The 23,306-nt window shown below is 44.4% G+C and overlaps 1 protein-coding gene across 2 annotated transcripts in view; it reads left to right on the forward strand.

The window, feature by feature from the left end:
• The window catches only part of VWA8 (von Willebrand factor A domain containing 8), a 670,166-nt gene that overhangs the window by 273,635 nt on the left and 373,225 nt on the right, over window positions 1–23,306 (forward strand). For both annotated transcript variants that reach the window (XM_073580317.1, XM_073580318.1), the window contains exon 21: window positions 22,481–22,552. In XM_073580317.1, coding sequence (XP_073436418.1) covers window positions 22,481–22,552 — 72 coding nt within the window. The remainder of the gene's footprint in view (window positions 1–22,480; window positions 22,553–23,306) is intronic.

The following is a 23,306-nucleotide window of genomic DNA, read 5'->3' on the forward strand; positions in this document are numbered from 1 at the left end:
AGTTTATGTGTGGGGTCAGGGGAGTTTACAGGGTGGATGTAGCAGAGCCGTGTGTGTGTGTACGAGGTGTACGGATCGGAGCCGTGCGTGCACGAGGTGTACGGAGCGGAGCCGTGCGTGCACGAGGTGTACGGAGCGGAGCCGTGCGTGTACGAGGTGTACGGAGCGGAGCCGTGCGTGTACGAGGTGTACGGAGCGGAGCCGTGCGTGTACGAGGTGTACGGAGCGGAGCCGTGCGTGTACGAGGTGCACGGAGCGGAGCCGTGCGTGTACGAGGTGCACGGAGCGAAGCCATACGTGTACAAGGTGTATGGTGGGGAGCATTCATACCTCCCAGTGAGACAGTCCCGATTTTGAGATTGAGTCTGCCTCAGGCTGGAAGCTTACTTTTCCCGCAGACACAGGCGTACACAGCGGAGCCCCTAGAAGCACTTTAAAATTCGTAAGTGACGTGCTGGAAGCTGACCGGAAATTAGGTAATTTTCGGGAGGAGATTGTGACGGAACCATGGAGGCACTTCAGGGAATGCTTCAGATCCATCATCGTGTCCTCCTCTAACACTGCGGACAGTGTCCTTTGACAGATTGTGTTCTTGATGCTATACGCTATAAGACTCTTACTTACTATATATATATATATATATATGGGGAAGCTGAAAAGATAAAGCCAGGGATCATTATACTACAGGCCTAAAACCCCATTCTGCCTCCATACAGCAGGATTAGAGCCAACATTTGCAGACTGATGAGTGATAACACTGCTTCTTTGCATTGTAATTCAATTCATTCTATGCTGTTTATAAATATATTACCTGAAGAGCCTGGCATTGCCCGGGCATAGTAACTAGCGGTGGTTAGTTATAACAAATTATAATGATTATCCTCCATCCCATAGTCCCGTGCTCATACAACTTATATGTAAAAGAGCCACCTTGTGCAGCACTAATGCTGCATATTGTCAAGGTGGATTTTATTTAGGGTACCTTGCACCGCAGAAATAATCTTTTTTAATATTGGTCAGACATACCTGATATTTGTCAGGTGGGCAGGTCTTTCCCCATCTGACAGAGATGCCTCACATCCATCACTCATGTATTCCTGCATTGTGTCTCCGCCTCCAAATCTTCATTTTCAAATCATGGCGCCTACGCTGTGCTATGTCTTCTTGGTTACCATCACCCGTCCTCTGTCATGACGTCGGCGGCCAGAGATCTGGCCCCGGAGTCGCTTATGGTTTATTCACACTGCGGGGCAGGAATCTTGGGCATGTGCAGTAGTTATCTGCGCCTGAGATTCCCAGCCCCGCAGTGTGAATAAACCATAAGCGACTGCGGGGCCGGATCTGTGGCCGTCGACATCATGACAGAGGGCGGGCGACGGTAACCAAGAAGACAATACAGGGCAGGCGTCTTGATTTGAAAATAAAGATTTGGAGGCCCACCTCCAAATATCAGATATGTCTGACCAATTTTAAAAACTATTATTTCTGCGGTGCAAGGTACCCTAAATAAAAGAGCCACCTTGACAATATGCAGCATTAGTGCTGCACAAGGTGGCTCTTTTACTTATAAATGCCTGCGGGGGGGGTGACAGGTTCCCTTTAAATTTGTTGCAGTATTGGGGGAGGGGCCCAGGAAGTTTTCTTGCACAGGGGCACTCTGCAGTCTGTGTCCGCCCCTGGGGTGACTAATCCCTTATACTGGCTTTGATAACTGCTAGAATTAGGCCAGGTTCACATTGCGTTAACCCAGCCCGTTCAACGCATAGCGTTGACCAGCTGCGTTAACTATAGCATAACGCGATCGCGTTATGCTATACCCGCTAGCGCAGATAATTCATCTGTGCTAGCGGTGACGGAGCCTCAGATGCTGCAGCCCGCGTCCGAGGCTCTGTCACTGAATGACGGCACGTTGCGAACGCATGCCGCTTTACGGCATGCGTTGCAATGCGCCCAACAATGGGAGTCAATGGCAGTGTTAACGGACTGCTTTATGCCTCGGTGTAACGCAGTCTGTCTAACGGACTGCCATAACGCAATGTGACCCCAGCCTTGGTTTATAGAGGGCAGTGCTTGTCAAACTTTAAGGTGGGCCTAATCAGTGAGCTGCACCCTGCTTGTTGGTGAGGCACAGCTGGGGATGCAATTTTTACAGAAGTAGCGTAAATTGTGCGTCGAGACACGGTGGGTCGGCGGGCACCCTGGTCCGTTACCTGAAACCGCATGGGCCAGAAATCGTCCCACCGAACGCCAGCTCTCCCTTTAACTTTGACATAACGCTACTGAGGCAACAGAGGTTGAGGGTAAAGCAGAGTGGCAATACTTTATTGAACCACAAAACAGGCAGATAACAAATAGAACAGTCCCAGCACAGTACTCAAGATGGTGCACATTACAGAGTCTCAGGCTATGTGCACAAAGTGCGGATCCTCCCGCAGATTTTTCCGTGCTGATTTTACTAAATCCGCAGGTCAAATGACCTGCATTTTTTCCTGCGGATTTCTTCCTTTTTGTTTGCGGTTTTACAGCGGTTTTCGTGCGGTTTTCCACTGCGGTTTTCAGCCTGCGGATTTGTAGAATGGAGCAGGTGGAAAACTGCAGCAAAACTGCCCAAAAGAAGTCACGTGCTGCTTTTTTTTTCCGCACAAAAACCGCGCGGAAAAAAACGCTGCATGTGCACAGCGTTTTTTTTTTTACATAGGCTTTAATGGTGCTGTACATCACCTGCAGTTCTGCTGCAGATCCGCAGCGGCAAATCCACTGCGGATCCGCAGCAGAATCCGCACCGTGTGCGCAGAGCCTCACACTTCCACTGACTCGCTGGGATGTTAGCAGGTGTTACTTCAGATCTTCAAGTGCCGATTATCCCACCTGCAGCACACACAGAGAGGAGGTAACGACAAGCGTAGGAAGATGACAGTCCATTCAGGTACAAGGGCTGGTTGATCACAATATCAAAACTTGGCTTCATCACCCAGGGCCTACTACCCCACCTGCGGCATGCCCAGAGAGAAGGTAAACACAAGCTTAGGAAGAGGACAGTCAATTCAGGTACAGGGCCAGTTGACTGTATGGTCACAACCTGGCTTCTCCAAACATCTCCATAGAGACAGAAGACCAGTGGGTCCCAATCCTGGTTTTCTCCAAAAGTATCCATGGATTTGTGATGGTCAATGGAGCAGATTTGTATTCTTTGAGCTGGACCAAGGTCCCCTGAGCTGGCATCCTGTAGAATGACAAATCTGTGTCCCTCGTGATGGAGCCATGATGTCTTGGCTGTAGTCCTGTAGAGTCCCTGGGGGTTTTGATGTCTTGGCTTGTTATCTCTCTCTCTGTCTCTCTATACAGAGGCAAAAAGCATCTTATAATTGCCGTATTTTTTCAGATTATAAGACGCTCTTATTCCCCCAAAATTTGGGGGTGCGTCTTATAATGCGTATATACCTTACCGGCCGTGGTGGAGCAGGGTCCCATGGTCGTTGCTGGAGTAGGCAAGAGTGGACTGTTGCTGCAGGCCGTAGGCTGCGATGAGGGTGTGTTCGGATGTGCTCTGCTGCGGATGTTTGGTGGTGCAGGGGCTCTGCCGACATTTTCTGAAAGCCCAGAGCCCCCCGCACTTACATGGTTTTACTATGCTGTGAACTCCGGGAAAATGGCTGCTGAGGGTGGCGCATGCGCAGATATAGATCTCGGCACCAAGATCTTGGGAGATGAGATCTCAGCAGCGAACACCTGCAGCGGCACACATTCGAACACCCCTTCATCCCAGCCTGTGGCCTGCAGCAAAGCTCCAATCTTGCCTCCTCCAGCAGCTACCCTGGGACCCCGCTTCACCGTAGCCACCACCTCCGGTAAGCAATAAGACGCGTGCATTTTAAGAAGCACCACAATTTTACTTAAAAAGTTTTATTTCTTATTTTTTATCCTCAAAATTTGGGGTGTGTCTTATAATCCAGTGCCTCTTATAATCCGCAAAATACGGTATCAACTTCAAGTGTCCTTCCTTCAGTATTTACAGTTGATGGTGATAAGATCAACTTGCATTGTTTGATTATGTAATCTATTTGCATAGATTTTCCTCCTCTATTTTGTTTGCCAACAAACTGGCTGGCTTGGACATTGTATAATTGACATATCTGCAAACATCACTAGTCATCCAGGATAAGAGCACAATATGTTACAACATATTGTCAACTTGCAAGTCAATATTACAGACTTACACAAGCAAAAGTCTGTTTTCTTGACCAACCAGAAAGAAACACATGAATTAAAAAGTCAACATATAGATTACAGTTTATTCTTTCTGGCTTGCTGAAAATAGATGTCTGATTAATTAAGACACAATGTTGTGTCTCCACACCATGTAGGTTTTTTTTCTGGATGCAACTTATGTCTGGTTTAGCAGCGTTATAGCTCATTTGTCCTTGCCTTAATGTTATACAGAGTTTGAGACAAATAAAAGGGAAATTGACATATATTTTTTAATTTCGTATGGAATTAGAATTATTATTATTTATTTATAAAGCACCATTGGTTCCATAGTGCTGTACATGAGAAGGGGTTACATACGAATTATAGATATCACTTACAGCAAACAAACTAACAATCACAGACTGATATAGAGGGGAGAGAGGACCCTGCCCTTTCAGGCTTACATGCTACAGGATGGTGGGGAAAGAGACAGTAGGTTGCAGCAGCTCCAGTGATTTTGAGGCGGTAGCTCCAGTAGTGGTGAGGGGGCAGCGGGGATCATTGCAGGCTGTGGGCTTTCCTGAAGAGGTGGGTTTTCAGGTTCTGTCTGAAGGATCCGAGTGTGGATGATAGCCGGACGTGTTGGGGCAGGGAATTCCAGAGGATGGGGGCTATTCGGGAGAAGTCTTGGAGGCGGTTGGGTGAGTATAGGATGATTGGTCTCACCATCATTGGTATGTCTGGTGAGGCCTCTAAAGATAAAGGTTCAGAAGTCTTGGTGTCGGGATAGCTTAGTAGGAGGGAGTTTTGAGTCTAGTGCAGTTGGTTTGTATTATACAAATCCAAGTTCACACTAAATGTAGTAATACAATTGGTCGTAATGGGCAGCTGCTTCGGTTTTTCCTTTGTTTCCAGAATTTTTCTCATGTTATTATTTTTTCAGCAATTAAATTGATTTGTTTCTCTGTTTTACTCAGGAGGTAGAAAAGAAGCCATTACTAGTACTGACAGGATGGGAGATATAGTTGATGACTTATTGACTGTTCCGAGTGATATGAGGTCGTATTTTACACAAGGGTTCGCTGAGGCATGTCTACACTGACAAGCCGTAATTTTCTAAGGACTTTGGCTGACCTACTTCCACATGACCTGTTTCTTGGGTCTCCAGTGAAAGCATCATTTGGCTTGAGAAAAAGCAAGAGGGGTTGGCGTCAAAGAGGAAATCATTGCATTCTGTACATCAGTCACAGGGAGACTCGATTTAGAATATGTATGCATGCAGTTAAGCCAACTAATTTGTTTATCTGAGCGTGATATTATCCTCTAGGTAATACAACTATCAGCATAAAGAGGGAAGTGGGTAAGAGCATATTTTGGCAACATCTTGTTGCTTGTAATTAGTAACACATTTTTAAAACAATTTTGTTGATCAGAATATCCAGTGTAAGAGGTTTTACCTTAAAGAGAACCTGTCATCACAGTTATACATATTAAAGTAAAGTGAATAAAAATGCCCTTGAAAAATATCTGCATTTCAAATATTAAAAAATCAGCATAATAATACAATAGCAGACACCAATAAATGGACAATAAGGACAATCACAATCTACCAAGAGAACACACAGAGCAAAGCTCCAAAAAAGCGACTATAAGTCCAAAGTAAAATCAATAATTTTATTAAGACAAATCCAGATACAAGTGGGGGGAAGTGGGCAATAACGTGCGGAAACCGCACACCGCATGGATAACAGAGGGCTGCTGTACAATCAGAACCTATACAATATCAAAATGCATGTATTTTTTGATATTGTATAGGTTCTGATTGTACAGCAGCCCTCTGTTATCCATGCGGTGTGCGGTTTCTGCACGTTATTGTCCACTTCCCCCCACTTGTATCTGGATTTGTCTTAATAAAATTATTGATTTTACTTTGGACTTATAGTCGCTTTTTTAGAGCTTTGCTCAGTGTGTTCTTTTCATATTAAAGTAAAGGCATTGCCATAATGGCACTGGTATACTGTTTTAATACATACTTTCCCACCCCACAGGCCCACCCCGATGCATGGACACTAAAACTTCTTTTGATGATTTTATAAAAACCAGGGTACGAGTTTCTTCACTGAAAGTATGTATTAAATCAGTATACCAGTTCCATTACGGAAATGCCTTTAGTTTAATATGTATAACTCTGATAATAATAATAATAAATTTTATTTTTATAGCGCCGACATATTCCGCAGCACTTTACATTTCAGAGGGGATTTGTACAGACAATAGACATTACAGCATAACAATAATCACATACAGTAGATTATAGCAAATACCAAGAGGAAAGAGGGCCCTGCTCGCAAGCTTACAGTCTATGAGGAAAGAGGTAGACACGAAAGGTGGGTGGTAACAGTTGCCCTGATTGTATGGACCAGCCATAATGTTAGGTGTGTGACAGTACGGACACAGAGGGCTAATGGATGCATAAAGCATGTGGGAGAATGATGCGGGGAACCTGGTTATGGTAAGACTTTTGGCTCTGCCACACAGGGATAGATTAGGTTAATGTGTTGAGGCGATAGGCCAGTCTGAATAAATGCGTTTTCAGGACACGCTTAAAATTGTGGGGATTGGGGACTAATCGTATTGACCTGGGAAGTGCATTCCAAAGAATTGGCGCGGCACGTGTAAAGTCTTGGAGACGGGAGTGGGAGGTTCTGACTATTGAGGATGCTAACCTCAGGTCATCAGCAGAACGGAGGGCGCGGGTAGGGTGGTATACTGAAACAAGGGAGGAGATGTAGGGTGGTGCTGAGCCATGGAGGGCTTTGTGAGTGAGGGTAATAAGTTTATACTGAATTCTGGAGTGGATGGGTAGCCAGTGTAATGACTGGCACAAGGTAGAGGCATCGGTGTAACGATTGGTGAGGAATATGATCCTGGCTGCATGGCAGCCTCTGATGACAGGTTCTCTTTAAATGCCTTCCATATGGGTCTGTTTAAAATTAATTGACTAGGGGAAATTATTTTTCAGATATTGGTTTTGTTATAAAAAAAAAAAAAAGGAAAACATCAGCATATATTTCAAATTCAAGTGTTGATTGTAAATTTTTAACATATTAAATTTAACAAGCTACTGCAAGACAAATAAAAATACATGAAACCAATAAATGAGACAAAAAGATGACATAATTGTGGAGATACACCAAGGAGAGGATTCGGACAAACATAAAGGTAGGACTAAAGGAGAATAAAAGGCGGACAAGAAACCTAAAAAGGGACTTTAGAAAAGCCCGCCGCAGTTGGCATAAACTGAAATTAAATTACCCGCTAATGGACCTGTAGTGCGAGGAGGCTAGAAAGGCATTCCATTGAAACCATTATTCAGCATTGTTTGCGCTTTCTTTGATAGAGTCTGTACTCAGCATCTCCATGCTCTGGGTCGTGGCAATTTTTGAAAACCATTCCTCCATAGATGGAGCAGTGTGCGATTTCCAGTGTCATGGGATGATCGTTTTCGCTGCTTGAAGCAAATGTCTTAAGAGCGATTTTTTTAAAGTCAGTACCCTGCACATGGAACTTGAGCAATAGAATTGCTTCTCAACTTTTGGGGACTGTTACGCTGGTACCATCTAGAATCACCTCAAGTACTGTCTCTCCAAACAGTACCAGGACTAGGCAAAACCACCAAATGTGGGTCATTGTGCCCTCATGTGCTCCACAGCGCCAACACAGGTTGGAAACCACTTATGCAAAACCACGGGAACCCGATACCATCTGGACACAATTTTATAGTTTGTCTCCTGAGCTTTGGTTGCGATGCGGGATTTATGGGAAATATAGAAGCATCTCCTAGACTCTGGGATTTTCAGTTATAGCTCAGTTTCCCCGGCCTTGTGAAAGTGGGGAAAATATTCCAATTTAGGAGTTAAAGGAATTTGTATAAAATCTAGACAACATGTTTCGCCGTTGAAGAGGCAATGTACAATTTTTCAAACAGGGATAAGGGACATGCAAATTCCGAGCTCCTAACGAAGGTGCGAAAAGTGTTCAAGTTTAGTGTATGCTAAGTATTGGCGCAATGTGGATGCCCCACCCCATAAAATAGCTGAAAGAGGAAGGATAAATTCCTGAGGAGGAATTTAATATAAACAAAGTTGTTGTTTTTTTGTTTTTTTTTGAGCTGTATAGAAATGCATTATAGGAAGAGCCCGTTGGATAATCTAGGGTTATCAGTAATAGGGGTTAGGGGACCTTGAGAAACAATTAGTGGGTCCTTAGTGTTAATTGAGTTTATGGATTTAAGAGTCTTGTTCACACTGAATGACAATAGAACATCCTTATGTTGAACAATAAGGGACTAGATCCAGGCCAGGGAAGGGATAGAAAATGGGATTGTAAGCCAGAGTTTAGAGGGAAAGCAGTGAACCATATCAAGAACTCGAGAGTGGGCAGCTGCCAAGCAACATCTACGGCAATCTGGCATTCCTGTACTACCAGCATCCCTAGGTCTGGTTAATATGGTAGATCTGATTCTTGGTCTTCCTGAGGACAAAGCAAGTAATAATATGCTGAATTTTGTACCACAAAAGATGAAGGGATGTGTATTTGGACAGTCTGGAAAAAGTATAGCAATCTAGGGAGAATTGTCTTTTTAACAATATTGATCCAAGAGAATTAATTATGGTTCCATACAGTAAGGTCTTTATTCCATCAAGATAGATAAATTTGAGCAACCTGGAGCGGACAGAGGGGATACGAATGCCCAGATAGCTGATGGAATCGTCAGCAGGCCATTTAAAGGGGTAGTTGTTCTTCAACTATTTAATAATCTGTGATGGTAATAATATGGTGATTGCCTCAGATATGCCAGCATATTTTACCATTTCCCAAATTTGTCCAATTCCAACATTAGTGAATGGAGAGAAATATGTGGGTTAGAGAGGTATACAAAAAGGTCATCTGCAAATGCCAAACATTTGTACTCTCTGTTTTTAATTATAATACCTTGAATATCAGGGTTGTTTTGGATATCACCAATAAGGCTCTCCATGACTAGCACATATCGGAGGTGATAACCATGGTTAAGGAAGCTAAGAAAGGATCTGTCTCAGATAAGTTATATAATTTTGAGTAATAGATTTTGAAAATATTGGCAATCTCATTGGTGGTGTGAACTTGAAGGCCACGTGTGTTCCTGATACAGGGGATATGATTTAGTGCTATTTCATCTCTTAGAGCTCGAGCTATCATTCTACCAGGCTTATTGCCATACTCATCAAATTTGCTACGTCCTGTTTGCAACAAGCGATTATAAGAGGCCTCCAGTAAATGGTTGACCTTCAATCTAGCTTTAAGAAGCTCTCTAAGGCTGTGTGCCCACGTTGGGTTTTTTAAGCGTTTTTGCCGCGGAAACGCATAAGAAAAGCATCCCATGTAATCATAATTGAATCCGCACATGCTGTGCTAATGGTGCGTTTTTTCCGCTGCTGAAACACTTAGCAGAAAAAAATGCAGCATGTTCATTAATTTTGCGGAAACGCATACGTTTCCGCATACATACAATTGTATTGCAAAAACCCTTTGGAAAAAGCATGCTAAAACGCTTAACAAAAGCATCAAAAACGCTTACAAAAGCGCTCCATAAAACACATGCGTTTTCCGGGAAGAGGGTGTACGTTTCCGCTCAGGAATATTCTGATTCAAAAAAGCAATGTGGGCACATAGCCTTAGAGTTGATGTAGAGAGAGAGAGCGTTTTTGTGTGTCTGTTCAAGTTTAGTGACCTCCTGGAGGGCATTCCTGAGGGTTTGAGATCTTTCCTTTTTTTTTTCTAAAAACTCCTCTACGAACACATTTTAAGGATTTCCATTTAATTGGGAAAGTTTTGTCGGAGAAGTAGTCCACTATGAAGTTCTCGATGGTTGATTGGATGTCTGCACTACAAAAGAGAGTCTAGCAATAGAGCCTCATTTAGGTACCAAGACAATACTGCCTCTGTAAGAGGGAATTTTACTAGAGCAATATACTGCAGCATGGTCAGACCATAAGATATTTCCTATGCTGTAGAAGTCAGTCAGGTTAAAGTACAGTGTTGAAGCAAAATATAGTCTATGTGAATGTAAGAGTCATGAGGGGTGGATTAAAAACCGTAATCTTTGTCAGAGTGATGTTGTAGTCTCCATGTGTCATAGAGGTGTAGGCTTAAGAATGTTTTTTTGATACCCCTAGTGACCATGTAGGAGAGATAGGATTTGCCTTTGGAATTTTCTAGGGTCGGGTCCAAGGTGATGTTAAGGTCGCCACAAAAACGATCAGGGTACCTTTCACCAGGGGGCTGGCAAGGTCAATTAAGTTAGATAAGAAGGAAGGCTGATCTTGATTTGGTGAATAGGCATTAATGATAGTAAAGATTTGGCCTTCTGTAGAGAGGGTAAGAATTATGTATCCAGAGTTTGAATCGGTGGTACAGTCAATTACTTGATGGCTCAGCGATCTATACATCGTAATCGCAACTCCCTTTGAATGTGAGGTGGGATTGTTAGCAGAGTGGCAGGTTGTGTCATGTTTATTTTTAATAGTTGGGGAGTGGTTTACCTTAAAGTTAGTTTCCTGAAAGCAAATGAGTCGCACCTTACGGCTGTGGAAATTATGGAAAATCTGGGCTCGTTTTTCTAGGGTATCGAGTCCCTTTGCATTTAAGGATGCAATGTTTAGAACTACCATGGCAAATTTGTAGAATTCTGACGAATGCGGCCAACTGTTGTGTGTCCAAGATGGATGATCTCACTATATTCACATTGGAGACAGAAGTGGAGGGATAACAAACAAAAAGAACAGCTCTCAAAGGCACAAAACAAAAGCAGTAGGATAGTTACTGTGACATGAACTAACAAGGAATATTTGAACTAACAAGGAATATTTGTAATTCAGGAGTTTGGGAGTCGCTGGAATAAGTGACGTGGGCTCCTAAACTATTGATGGGAGGAAACAGAAGATACTAGAGAACATGAGTTAACACCAATGAACCTATAAACATGGAAAATGGACAACAATGCTTGATCGTGCATAGGAGAAACATATTAGCAAATTGTTAAAAACAGAGCATGTGACTAGCATATGTATTAAGGGCATATAAATTTGTATTAAAACTATAAAAGAAGGACCATAGTTGAATGATAATAAAGAAACCTATTAAGGCAGGCAGGAATTATCTAGCACGCCCAATAACAAAGTCAGTTGCTGTCTAGCGGACTGTGCCACTGGCGTTGGTCTTTCCTCTGTATATAACGGAGGTTCTCTCATGGGGGAATGACCTTTCTGAGTTTCTGAGTCGAAGCAACCGATGGAGTGGCTCTAGAACTTGATCTTTTCCTGGGATATGTGGTGCTGAGAAATAGGACAGGCCAGGAAGAAAGGTGGGTCTTGGGAAGTTCCAGGCTTAGTAGGAAAGCTGGGAGGTCTTCAGGAAAGTGGAGAGTGAAAGAGTAAGATCCTTTTTGCACATTCAATAAGAAGGAGAACCCCCAGCAAAAGGGGATCCCTTTGGATTTAAGCAAGTCTTGAACAGGCTTGGGGATTACTCGCTGTGCTCGGGTATTTCGAGAAAGGTCATGCATCATACAGATTGGCATGCTGTTGTACATAATAGATTGCTTTTTTCTGGCAGTTTGCAAAATCTTGTCTTTGGGAGAAAAAAGTGGATGATTCAGATTATGTCTCTGGGGTAAAGTACATTTTCGTCGACCAGGAGATGTGCTCTATGAGCTCTGTCCAGCTCAATTGCACGTCTTGGGAGGCGCCCAAGAAGGTCATTGAAGATGATTGTAAGAACTGAAGGGATGGCATCTGGGGAGATAGATTCCAAGAGCCCCCGAATGCTCAGGTTATTGCATTTATTCCTGTTCTCCAGGTCATCTACATTTTGCCTTATTGAGAAAAGTTGAGCTGAGTGTAGTTGAGCTGCGTCCTAGAGAGAGTCTGGATGGCACTAGTATCAGTGGCTTGAGAATGAGATAACTTGTAAAGTCTAGCTGAAACAGAGGAAAGGTTGTTGCAGAAAAGAGCAAGTCTCTGCTTGCACTCTGAGATCACTTGATTTGCAAGTCCTAATTGTGGTGCATTGACCACTGTGTCCGCTAGGGGGCGCCGTGTGGGTGTCCCAGGACAGGCATACAGGCTTGCCCATTGTGGTAATGGAAATAGGATGAACGGCAGAATGGTAAATGACAGTTATGTATCCCAGGATGGCTGGCCCTGGGATGGAAACTTGAACATGTGTGTTAATCAGCAGAGGAACTGCTGAAGTTTTTGTTAAAATGTATCAGGGAAGGCTTCCAGATGGCTGGTGAGACGGGTGGGACCAGTCACCTACAAACCCACCAAGGGGCTTGTGTCTGAAGTAAAGCCTATGTGTGTGGTTGTGAATCTGAAGGACCTGCAATGAGGTCATAGCCATGTGATGCTGTGGGTGTGGCTACGGACCATATAAGGTGACCAAGGTAGGTCACACGAGGGAATGCCTGGTTCTTTCTGATTGGTCCGTGTGGAAGGTCCCGGAAGGCCGACGTGCTAGAAGGTGTGCTGCCTTTCTGAAGCGCACATGAGGACGCCGCTGACCGTGTGTGGCCTGTGTGTAATAGCCTGTGAGTACTGGACAGTCCCCAGGAGGGAAGGGACATCAGGACTGAGAAGCAGCTAAGAGGTAACCCTGGACAGGGGGAATTAACTTAGAGACTGTAGAGCCTGTGTGACCACAGGGCTAAGAGAGCGGAGCTCTACATTGAATCTTCATTTGGTCTGATGTAAGACTGTTGCTGCTATATGGTTTATGCTGCACAATAAACCAGATGGACTGATTTATGTGAACAACTCGTGCCTGACGTGGTTAATCCACTGCCAAGTGAGTGTTCCTCAACATGAACACTGGGCGCTACCTTACATAATACATCAATTCTTGTGGGAATTGACTGCAGTAACATGTGAAGATCTTCCAGAGAAGCCGGTCCACTATCATCGCCAGAAGAGGGAACAGGAACATTAGTACCAAGAGCCCCTAGGGTCTGTTGAATATGGAATATGGGACCATGTAGATTGTACCTGGTGTCTGGGATGAGCAGCGCAATTTTCTCCACTTTTTGCGACTAGTGCTCATGAATAGATGGTCGAGGGTCTGTGTGAGGATGTAAACAAGCTCAGTTTATCTCCAGCCCAGTCTGGACGAGACAGGAACTGGAACGGCTGGCATCTTGAGATGTAATGAAGAGACGAAGAACCCCATGAGGAGCCTGTTGACCATGGGGTAGATGGGCTGGATCCCGACAGGGCATCCACCACAGACTGGCAAGGACGTGTTGTCTTCTTTAAGAGCTTGATATGGGAGAGCTCTTTCATCAGTATGGCATGGATCAGGGGTCAGTCTACCTGTCTCCTGGTGTGTTCCTTAGTCATTAGAGGTGAGCCCCATGTCAATCCCACAGTCAGGAGGCGAGATTGCTGCTCTCATGAAGAATTGAGGTGTCTTCCTTCACGTCAGCTCTGTTACTGATTATCTTGTGTCCCTACAGCCACTGAGATAGAAAACGGCAAGCCGTAAGCAGTCAACCCTCACACAATTCATGAAGAGGACCAGCAGACCCCCTCTGGTGGTGCGGGCTAGGAGGAGATAGCCTCCAGGGCCAAAGAGTGGACAGAAGACAATCGCGCCCCACTACACCTGTGGTGGCCATCTTGCGGCAGGACGGTGACAAGACTCGGGAGCAGAACGGAAGAGTCTTGAAGAGTCTTGCATGCTGGACGGATGATTGGCAGTTGTGTACGTTACCCTTGCTCTTGAAGCAGTATCCGGTAGGTGCGGTGAGTGGGCCTTGTGGAGTACAGAAGGGGGAGAGCTCCATCATGTCTCATTCCCGGACACTATGTCTCCTTACAGCTGCAGGTCTTGAATTGGATTCTGTGGGCGCAGGAAGCTTTCAATGTCTACACGGTGAGATGGAGCACAAGATGAAGAGTGTACTCTTGTTTTTCTGCCCACTTTGCCCATGATGAAGCTAGGTGTATTGTTTTTTTTTTTTTTATGTGTAAGGTAGAGGAGCTCAGGAGAGTGGCTAGCATATATTTCTAATTGATGAATGTGGTGCATTACACAAGAAGACAGAAATAGTGATGGCCTCATGTGGGATGTATGCTCTTCTAAAAGTCTGCCCAATGAAACTTTTTTACGTCTGTGAAAATTCTAGAAATTCCAGAATTTCTCAACAAATTACGTTGCAACAAACCCCATTCACTGACAGCGTGAAAATTCCACCACGTATATTATGCATGTTGCCGATTTTCAGATTCACAATATGCTCTATCTGTTGTGGAATTGCTATGCTCAAAATACACCAAAATCAATGAAGTCCACAAGTAAAACAAATGAATTTCATTGATGATTTGGAAGTTAATTTACTTTAGGACAAAAATACTTAAATGCCTTGTCCAGTACCTTGAAATGTGTATCTAACTATCTTTAAAAACAACTTATTTTAAATTCAAGACTTAATGAGCGCCTTTGTGGATTCGGATTGGTATCTATTAGAGGATTTGAGTTTTATTCTGGGTAAACTGAAATGTGTTATATGAGCTATATGGAGGATAAGGTGGAGCTGGAGATAAGGTGTCTGATTTCAGTCAATGTAATCTATGAAAATGTGGACGTAAGGGGGTTTGATAATTTTATATTTGTTAAGTTTATTTTTGCTTTTATTCAGGCTTAGGTGATAAGCATGTTTATATATGTTCTTTGTAACAATTCAATGCAATGTTTATAACTTGTAAGATGCAACTTCATTACAAAATCAATAAAAATGAAGTTTCAAAAGAGAAAAAAAAAAAAGCAACAAATTATTTTTCCAATTGACACTTGTGTAAATTTCCCTACCGTTCCCTTGTAAATCTCACTTCTGTATTTTTCACTTCCGATGACATCTTGCTTGAAACTCCCAGCATATATTGGGGAGTCTCAAAAGGAAGGTCATTACTAATGTCCGCTCTTTGGGCTGTTGTTGGGCTATTCTGTCCCTCTCTACCGCTTGTTGGGTTATTCTGCTCTCCTGACTGTTCTGCTATTCAATGTGTCCTCTCTTTTTGCCATCATTCTGTCAGTGCACAATGCTCCAAAACATCTCTAAATACTGGCGAGAAAAGAGAACACTCTGTGCATCAGCGGTCTATTCTGAGGATTACTCGATTTGTTCTCTTCCCTTGTCGCTGTTCAGAAATGTTTCAGAGCAGAGCACAGAGTTCACTAATAGAATATTGGCATGGAGAGAGAGCACACTGCGTATGCGTTAGATATCTGGTGTATGCGCTGTCTGTGTTTTTTCCTTGCTGGTGTTCAGAGGCTCATTGGAGGAAAGTGTATTGACAGATCACTGACGAGAAGAGCAGACACACAGAGTAGTAGAAGAGACCAGCCCCATCACCAGTGACATTCTGTTTTAAGGAAGAAGGTGTACTGAAACAAGCAAGAGGGAGGGACAGCATGCCACAAATAGAACCCACTGATTATAGATTTTCTTATCCAGCTGGGTTTTCAAATGAAATGTCATCAGAAGTGGAAACAAATAGACTAGCAAGGCATGAATTGGAAATTTTAAACAAGTGGCAATTAGAAAAAGCGTAATTAAAAAAAAATGTTGATTTCTCTAGAATAAGACATCAGATCGCAGATATCAAGGTATCATCTTATTCAACTTTCTATGACCTACATGTCCATATAGATGGCTTAGGAGGGTTGATCCTATTGACAGATTTCTTTTAAGGGCCCCGTCACACATAGCGACTCACCAGCGATCCCGACGATATCAACTTGTCAGGATCGCTGGTGAGCCGCTACATGGTCGCTGGTGAGCTGCCCAACAGGCAGCTTCACTAGTGATCAGCACCAGCGACGCCGAGCGTGACGTCGCTGTGTACGTTAGTTACCATCGCGCTGATGCAGGGAGCTGGTAACTAAGGTACACATCGGGTTTCTAAGCAGCGCACGTCACTTAGAAACCCAATGTGTACCTTGGTTACCAGCTCCCTGCATCAGCGCGCTGGTAACTAAGGTACACAGAGGGTTTCTAAGCACAGCGCGCTGCTTAGAAACCCTGCGTTTACCTTAGTTACCAACGCGCTGATCGCTGGTCTCCCACCTGCCACACGCAGCGATGCGTGCTGGCCAGCGGGAGACCAGCGATCAAAAAAATGTCCAGGGCTTTCCAACAACGATCAGCGATACCGGCAGGGGGGCGGTCGCTGATAGGTGTCTCACACAGCGATCTAGCTGGTGAGATCGCTTTTGCGTCACAAAACTTGTGACTCAGCAGCGATCTCGCTAGCGAGATCGCTATGTGTGACGGGGGCTTAACTCTAGATTGTTTTCAAAGGAGGTCAGATGAATTGGACAAAAATTGCAAAATCATTCTTTGCCATGAAAGTAAGGCTACTTTCACACATCAGGTTTTCGGCGTCAGGCGCGATCCGGCGTCGTGCCGGAGCGCCGGATCTGGCAAATATTTCGTAAAACCGGATGTGACGGATCCGTTTTTCTGCCGGATCCGTCTTGTTCTTGACAGACAAAACCGGATCCGTCTCATCCGGTTAATCCGGTTTTTGTTCCGTTTTTTGATGGATTACGCCGGATCCGGTTTTTAAAATTGACCCTTGTGGCCTTCCGAACGGGATTGGCTACTGAAAAACTATATATAGCGTGTTCCTACAGCCCTTCTTTGACAGGTTGTAGAGGAGAAAGTGCAGGTTGGAGAGAAGAGCAAGTTACTGGCGAAGATGGATGTTGTGATTGGAAATATTTTGAAGAATTTGGCGGATTTTACAGCGGAGGTGAATCGTTTGAGGGTGATTGTTCTGGAGAAGGAGAGAGCGAGACAGCAGCGCATCAGGCATCGTAGACGACGTTTGTGGATCCACCCCATCACAGCCAAGAGAATGACGCGTGGGGTCTATTCTACACTCTGCATGGACCTTAGATGAAACCCGGATAAATTCTTTGGATATGTTCGGATGAAAATGGAGAATTTTGATTACTTGGTGGAGCGCATTGCACACCTCATAAGAAAAGCGGACACCTATTGCCGCTTCTCTGTTTCACCCGCAGAGCGTCTGATGGTGACTTTAAGGTAAGCCACATTTATTGGATGTGCTCGCATCAGAGCACACTTTCACTGCAATCTTGTTGGTGGTAGTTTGTATCTTCAAGTGTTATAGCTGAGTTTTGGTATGTAATGCTGTGATTTAAAACTAATTGATTGTTTTTTAATTCCCCACAGATTTCTTGCAACTGGAGAATCCCTTTCGTCACTGCATTTCCAGTACAGACTCGGGATTTCCACCATATCTGGAATAGTGAAGTACACATGCCGTGCACTGTGGGACTCCTTAGCTGAAGAGTTTTTACCAGAGCCCACAACAGAGAGGTGGATTGAAATTTCAGAAAAGTTTCTACAGATATGTCAGTTTCCGAACTGCTTGGGCGCTGTGGACGGGAAACATATCCGCATTGTAAAGCCAGCCGGATCGGGATCGGAATATTTCAATTACAAGAAATATTTTTCAATTGTCCTCATGGCCATCGCTGACGCGGAATACAAATTTATTGCTGTTGATATTGGGGCCTATGGCCGCTCCAATGACTCTCAAGTTTTCAAACTGTCTGCCATGGGGCGTAAACTGTATGGAAACACCTTCCAGTTCCCACCCCCTAGACCGCTGCCGCAAACATCTGGTCCACCTATGCCATTTGTCTGTGTAGGGGATGAAGCCTTCCAGCTGTCAGAACACCTTTTGAAACCGTACTCTAGCAGAGGATTGACAAGAACAAAACGCATTTTTAATTACCGCCTCACAAGAGCAAGAAGAATGGTTGAATGTACCTTTGGTATTCTGACAGCCAAATGGCGGGTCCTATTGACTGCGATCAACCTCAAGACAGAAACTGTGGACGAGGTGATCAAAGCTTGCGTGGTACTCCACAATTTTGTTAGCTGCAAGGAACCCATTTCCATTGAGGACACCTCTGAAGAAACCACCTTGCAAGATTACCATGACATTACCACTAGAAGTTCTGTGACGGTTTCAGTAATTAGGGACAATTTTGCACTATACTTTATGTCACCTCAAGGCAGAGTACACTGGCAGGATGACAGAGTGTGAAAGATTTGTGCCCTTAACCAAACTTGTGTACCAACAGTATATACCTTTGCCAACCAAAGTTGGCTATCTTGTCATGGTCTTACTATTTTTACCTTTAGGCCACAGGTGTGTACCTGGTTGTGTTTTATGCAAAGTATTTCACCTTGTAACAAAAGTTGTGTACATTGTTAGGAAATCACCAACAATAAACACAACTTTTTAGGTGAAATACTTTGCTTCAAACACAACCAGGAACACAACTGTGGCAAAAAGCTAAAATTTACCCACAGTTATATACCTGGTTTTGAATACCTTTTTACCTTTGAAATACCCTGTATTTAACCTTTTTTTTAAACATAGTTCGCCGCAGAAAGAAATGACAGACAACCATTGTAAAACGATAATTTAACTTTTATTTAAAATATTTTTTTTTTTTGTAAAATGTTTTTAAAGTTTAAAAAACTTTTTTAATAAATGTTTGAAACCAACCAAATGGGCATTTTTATTACAACAAAAAACATTATAACTCGGTGTAGTGTGGGGTGGAAATAGTGCTGGGGGGGCTGCGGGACACTTCGACACTGGGAGTGTGGAGAGAGGACTGGGATCGTGGTGGGGAAGGAACAGTTAGAGGTGAAGGTGTGGAAAAAGCTACAGAATGGGTGGACATGTGGGAGGCAGAAGAGGTGGTGGGCGGTGGAGTGGAGGGTTGGGCAGGGACTGTAGGAGCAGATGATGTTGATGGCAAGTTGTATGGGGAAGGAGTTTGGTACGGGGCAGGTTGCTGGAAGTGGGGAGATGTCTGGTACTGGGGAGGTTGCTGGTACTGGGGAGGTTGCTGGTACTGGGGAGGTGGCTGTTGCTGGGGAGGTGGATGGTATGTAATAGGAGGGGGAGGATGGAAAGTGGCTGGAGGGGGTGCAGGTGGAGGAACTACTGTGGTGGGAGGAGGAGGTTGGGAGGTAACGTGCTGGAGAGCACCGTGGCATGAATGCATTACATGCATCTGCTGGGTAGGAGAGAGCGTTTCCATGCGCTCCACAACAGACCTAAAAAAGGTGTGGTTTGGCGAAGATCTTGCTTCTGAATGCAAGGTTTGCAGAAGTGTCTTCACCTCCAGAATGCTGGAGTTGATCTGCTGAAAGCCTGCGGAGATTTGCTCTGACAAGACTTTTAGACAGTTCTGGAAAGATGCATTCAGATGCAAGAACTCTGGCGCATAAGTCTTTTCCTGACCCCTCTGCCGCTGCCGCCCAGTACCCGCAGGTGTACTAGAGGTGGCAGGGGCAGAAGGGTGGGGTAAAGGGAAATCGATCTCCTCACCAGCAGCTTCATGTAATGTAGGCGGCCATGATGGTCCTGTGCTGGTGGATGGGACAGATGGGTCGAATGTGTGGGAAGGCTGGGAAGGTGCAGATGTACCGGGGCGGTCAAAGTGTCCCTCGGTGCCGGTCTCCTCAGAAGGGTCCAATCGTGCAGGCTCCCGAGTGCTGCTCACCGTGCTGTGGAATAAAGAGAAAAAAAAACAATTAAAATGGTGACATGGTATGGCCCTGGCTGAAAAAAAAAAGTTACATCTAAACATTTTTTTTCACTTGTGGTGTGTAATATTTACCTTCTGGTGACCATTGTTTCCCGGAGGAACGACAGGGCTTGTGCGTACTTGTACTTGCTCCTGCGTCCTCCAGATCCACTCGGGGCCCGCATCTCTTTATTGAACTCCTTCTTGAAACGATCCCTGACAGACCGCCACCGCTTCACAATTCTGTCCCCTGAAACGAGAAAGGAGTGGTTAGTATACAACATCAGTGTTTCCCAAACTACAGTCCTCATGGTCCCCAGGGGTCATGTTTTCAGGATTTCCATAGTAAATGGAAATCCTGAACACATGATCCGTGGGGACCACGAGGACTGGAGTTCGGGAAACACTGGTTTACATCAAGCAACCGGTACTGTATATACTTACGCTCTTTAATCTAGGCCCGAGCATCGAGGTCCTCCCAGCGGTCCACAAGGAGCGAACAGATTTCCTCCCAGAGTCGTCGGGTAACGATCAGGTCAGCATGGCGGCGGTCAGCCATATTCCATAGCGGCTCCCTTTCTCTGACGAGATCGATGAGGTGGTCCACATCAATCCCTCCATCCTCACCGTCAGAGTCGGGAGCACGCTGTGAAGGCTGTTAAAGAAAAAGACAAAAATAACATAATTTGCCTCCACAAAAGAAATGAAATAAAAAGTGCAAAAAAACAAAGCAAAAATATTTATACTTACACGCTGGTGACCGCCGCGTTGCTGTCGCCGACGACCCTGGGAGGCACTGCGAGGACCTCTTTGCCGAGCACCAGATTGGGAAGACTAGAGAAGAAAACAAAAAATGTTATGTGTTTGGATGTAGGCATTTGTTTGCTGTGTGTGGTCTGCAGAACATTGTTTTCTATGTGTTGTGTGTAGTGTGATGTTGTGTTTCTGCGTTTGATGCAAAAAACTTACCAATTGTGAGCCCACTCCAGGTGTCTGTCCACCCCTTCCTTCTTCTTCTGGGAGCTCCTCTTCATCTTGTGATTCCTGTTTTGAAATAAAAGGCAATGAATAGACATATATTACAGAGATGATGGATTTTGGAAATAAAAACTTACCGTCAAACGCTGACGATGCGAGGGAGGGCTCCCAGAAGAAGATGTGCTGTCTTCTTGCTGGCCAGACTCCATGCCTGTGGGTGGTGGTACTGCTGCTGCCAGTGCTTCCAGTGCTGCCACTGTTGCTGCTGCTGCATCTCTTGGGCGGCTGTTGAATACAGAGAAACAAAGGGGCAATGAATATCTTGATATTCCATGGCCCTAGTTTGGAGGAATGGGGGATTTGATAATTACCGTCTCTCATCTGCTGCTGGACTCCCCTCCCGTTGTTCAGCATGCTGCTCCATTTGGGGTGGTGGTGGTGCTGCTGCAGTGGTCTCCTGCCTTCTCCTGCGCCTGGTTGCTGTCTTGGGTGGCATGTTGGGTGTGGCTGAGGGTCCCACTGTCATGCTTTTATATATGTGTCTTGTGGGCAGAGCTACTGAGCATGCTCAGACCAAAAAAAACGTATCCGGCCACCGGATCCGGCTGTCGCCGGATCAGGCGCATTGCGGCGCTCATAGGCTTTCATTGTTTGAAAAAGCCGGACACGCCGGATCCGGCGTGTCCAGCTTTTTCGCCGGAGACAAAAAACGTTACAGTAGCCGTTTTTTCCAGACGCCGGATCGCGACACATTGCCGGATCCGGCGAAAACCGGATGAAACGCATGGCCATCCGGCGCAAATGCAAGTCAATGGGGGGGGGAACCGGATCCGGCATTGCATTTCGCCGGATCCGGTTTTTGTCAAAAGCGCCGGATCGCGTCTGACGGCGAAAACCTGATGTGTGAAAGAGGCCTTAACTTTATCACAAAAATTCTATTTCCACAGAATTTTAATCCTTCAACAAAATGAGCTGTTTGTATCATTTCAGTCATCTCATTAGCTCGGGAATAAGTGTTACTGAGGATAAGACAGCTAATATTACTGTGTCATGCTGATTTTAAGGGGATTTTCCCGCTATCAAAGTACATTTTAATTAATAGATCTTGGATTTAAAATAAGTTCCACAATCGGATGTGTTAAAAAAAAATGTTCCTGTGCTGAGATAATCTTATAAATGTGTCCCTGCTGTGTACTGTGTAATGGCTGTGTCTGACCATACAGGAATATGGTCTGATCATACCACAGTTCCTGAGCAGGGGAGGAAGCAAAAGAGTATACAGACATAACAAGGAATTGCAAATTAAATAAATGGTTTACTCTAGTGACGTGTAAATTTCCAATAAATTAATTATTGTCTGCATTTTGTCTGTTGTGAGTACATGGGCCTCATTCAGACTTGATTCAGATCAGTATTTTTAGGATATTAATTTATGTATTTAGTGTTTATGGATAGCTATTGTTCAAGAAATACTGTCCCATTCCGATGTTCTTCCTAACATCTTTACTATCCTCTTCAGTGATCAAAATAAATGCAGAAGGGAAGAGATGCATTTAATTTTTCCATTTGAAATGTGACTTGTTTTCATGAAAAACCTAATTCCTGACTTCAGTGGTGTTTGTATTTGCAGCATCTGAGAGTGATGGAAGACATGCTAAAAGACTTCCTCCTTGGAGAACACCTATTGCTTGTTGGAAATCAGGTACGCTCAGCTTTTTTCTAAGTTCTTATTGTTTCTTCAAGTTTTAAAACGTGTCTGCATTCTTCCAGTGAGATGCTATTCATTAATAGAGTTTTAAAGTTCTCATCCACATTAGATGATTGTCGCCTGAGCCTGGCTATTTAGCCAAGAGCACGAAAACCAAATAATGTGTTTGAGGATGGCTAACATCTATTAAGCTGTATGATTAGCCGGTGTTGGGTTATCTATCTCAACTGTCAAAATGATAAAAACGTAGATTTGTTTGGGGCTGCTAGCTTTTCTTCTCAACACCTGAGTCGAGGAGCATGGCCTTGAAGCTTCCCAGCTATACTGCTATGCACTGTGACATTGTGTCCTCCATGCTGCTGCTTTTGATGTTGTACTACTGAGAGATAGTGAACAGGATCTCCTCATATCTGTGTATGAGAGAGATCACGGCAGCCGGTTTCCACCAATTAGCTACTGAAAATTAAAGATGCTGCATAACAGGGGATAACTAATGAGAAATACAGGATACAAGTCAAAGGGCCAGATATAGTGCTGTTTCTCATGTGTACAGACTTGACCTTTTATTTCAAAAAGTCATCTGAAAAGACAGGTATGCTTTAATTAAAGGGAACCTGTCATCTGATTCATGCCGCTTAAAACGTAAGCAAAATGAATCACAGCCTTGCTGCACGATTGCGGCCAGGTACCAGGTATATTTTTCTCTTAAAGCCTCTGGCATTTTGGGGGCAAAAATATGGCCAGGGAC

This window comes from Dendrobates tinctorius, unplaced genomic scaffold (genome assembly GCF_039654945.1).
Source record: "Dendrobates tinctorius isolate UK_male_01 unplaced genomic scaffold, ASM3965494v1 ptg000064l, whole genome shotgun sequence".
NCBI lineage: Eukaryota > Metazoa > Chordata > Amphibia > Anura > Dendrobatidae > Dendrobates > Dendrobates tinctorius.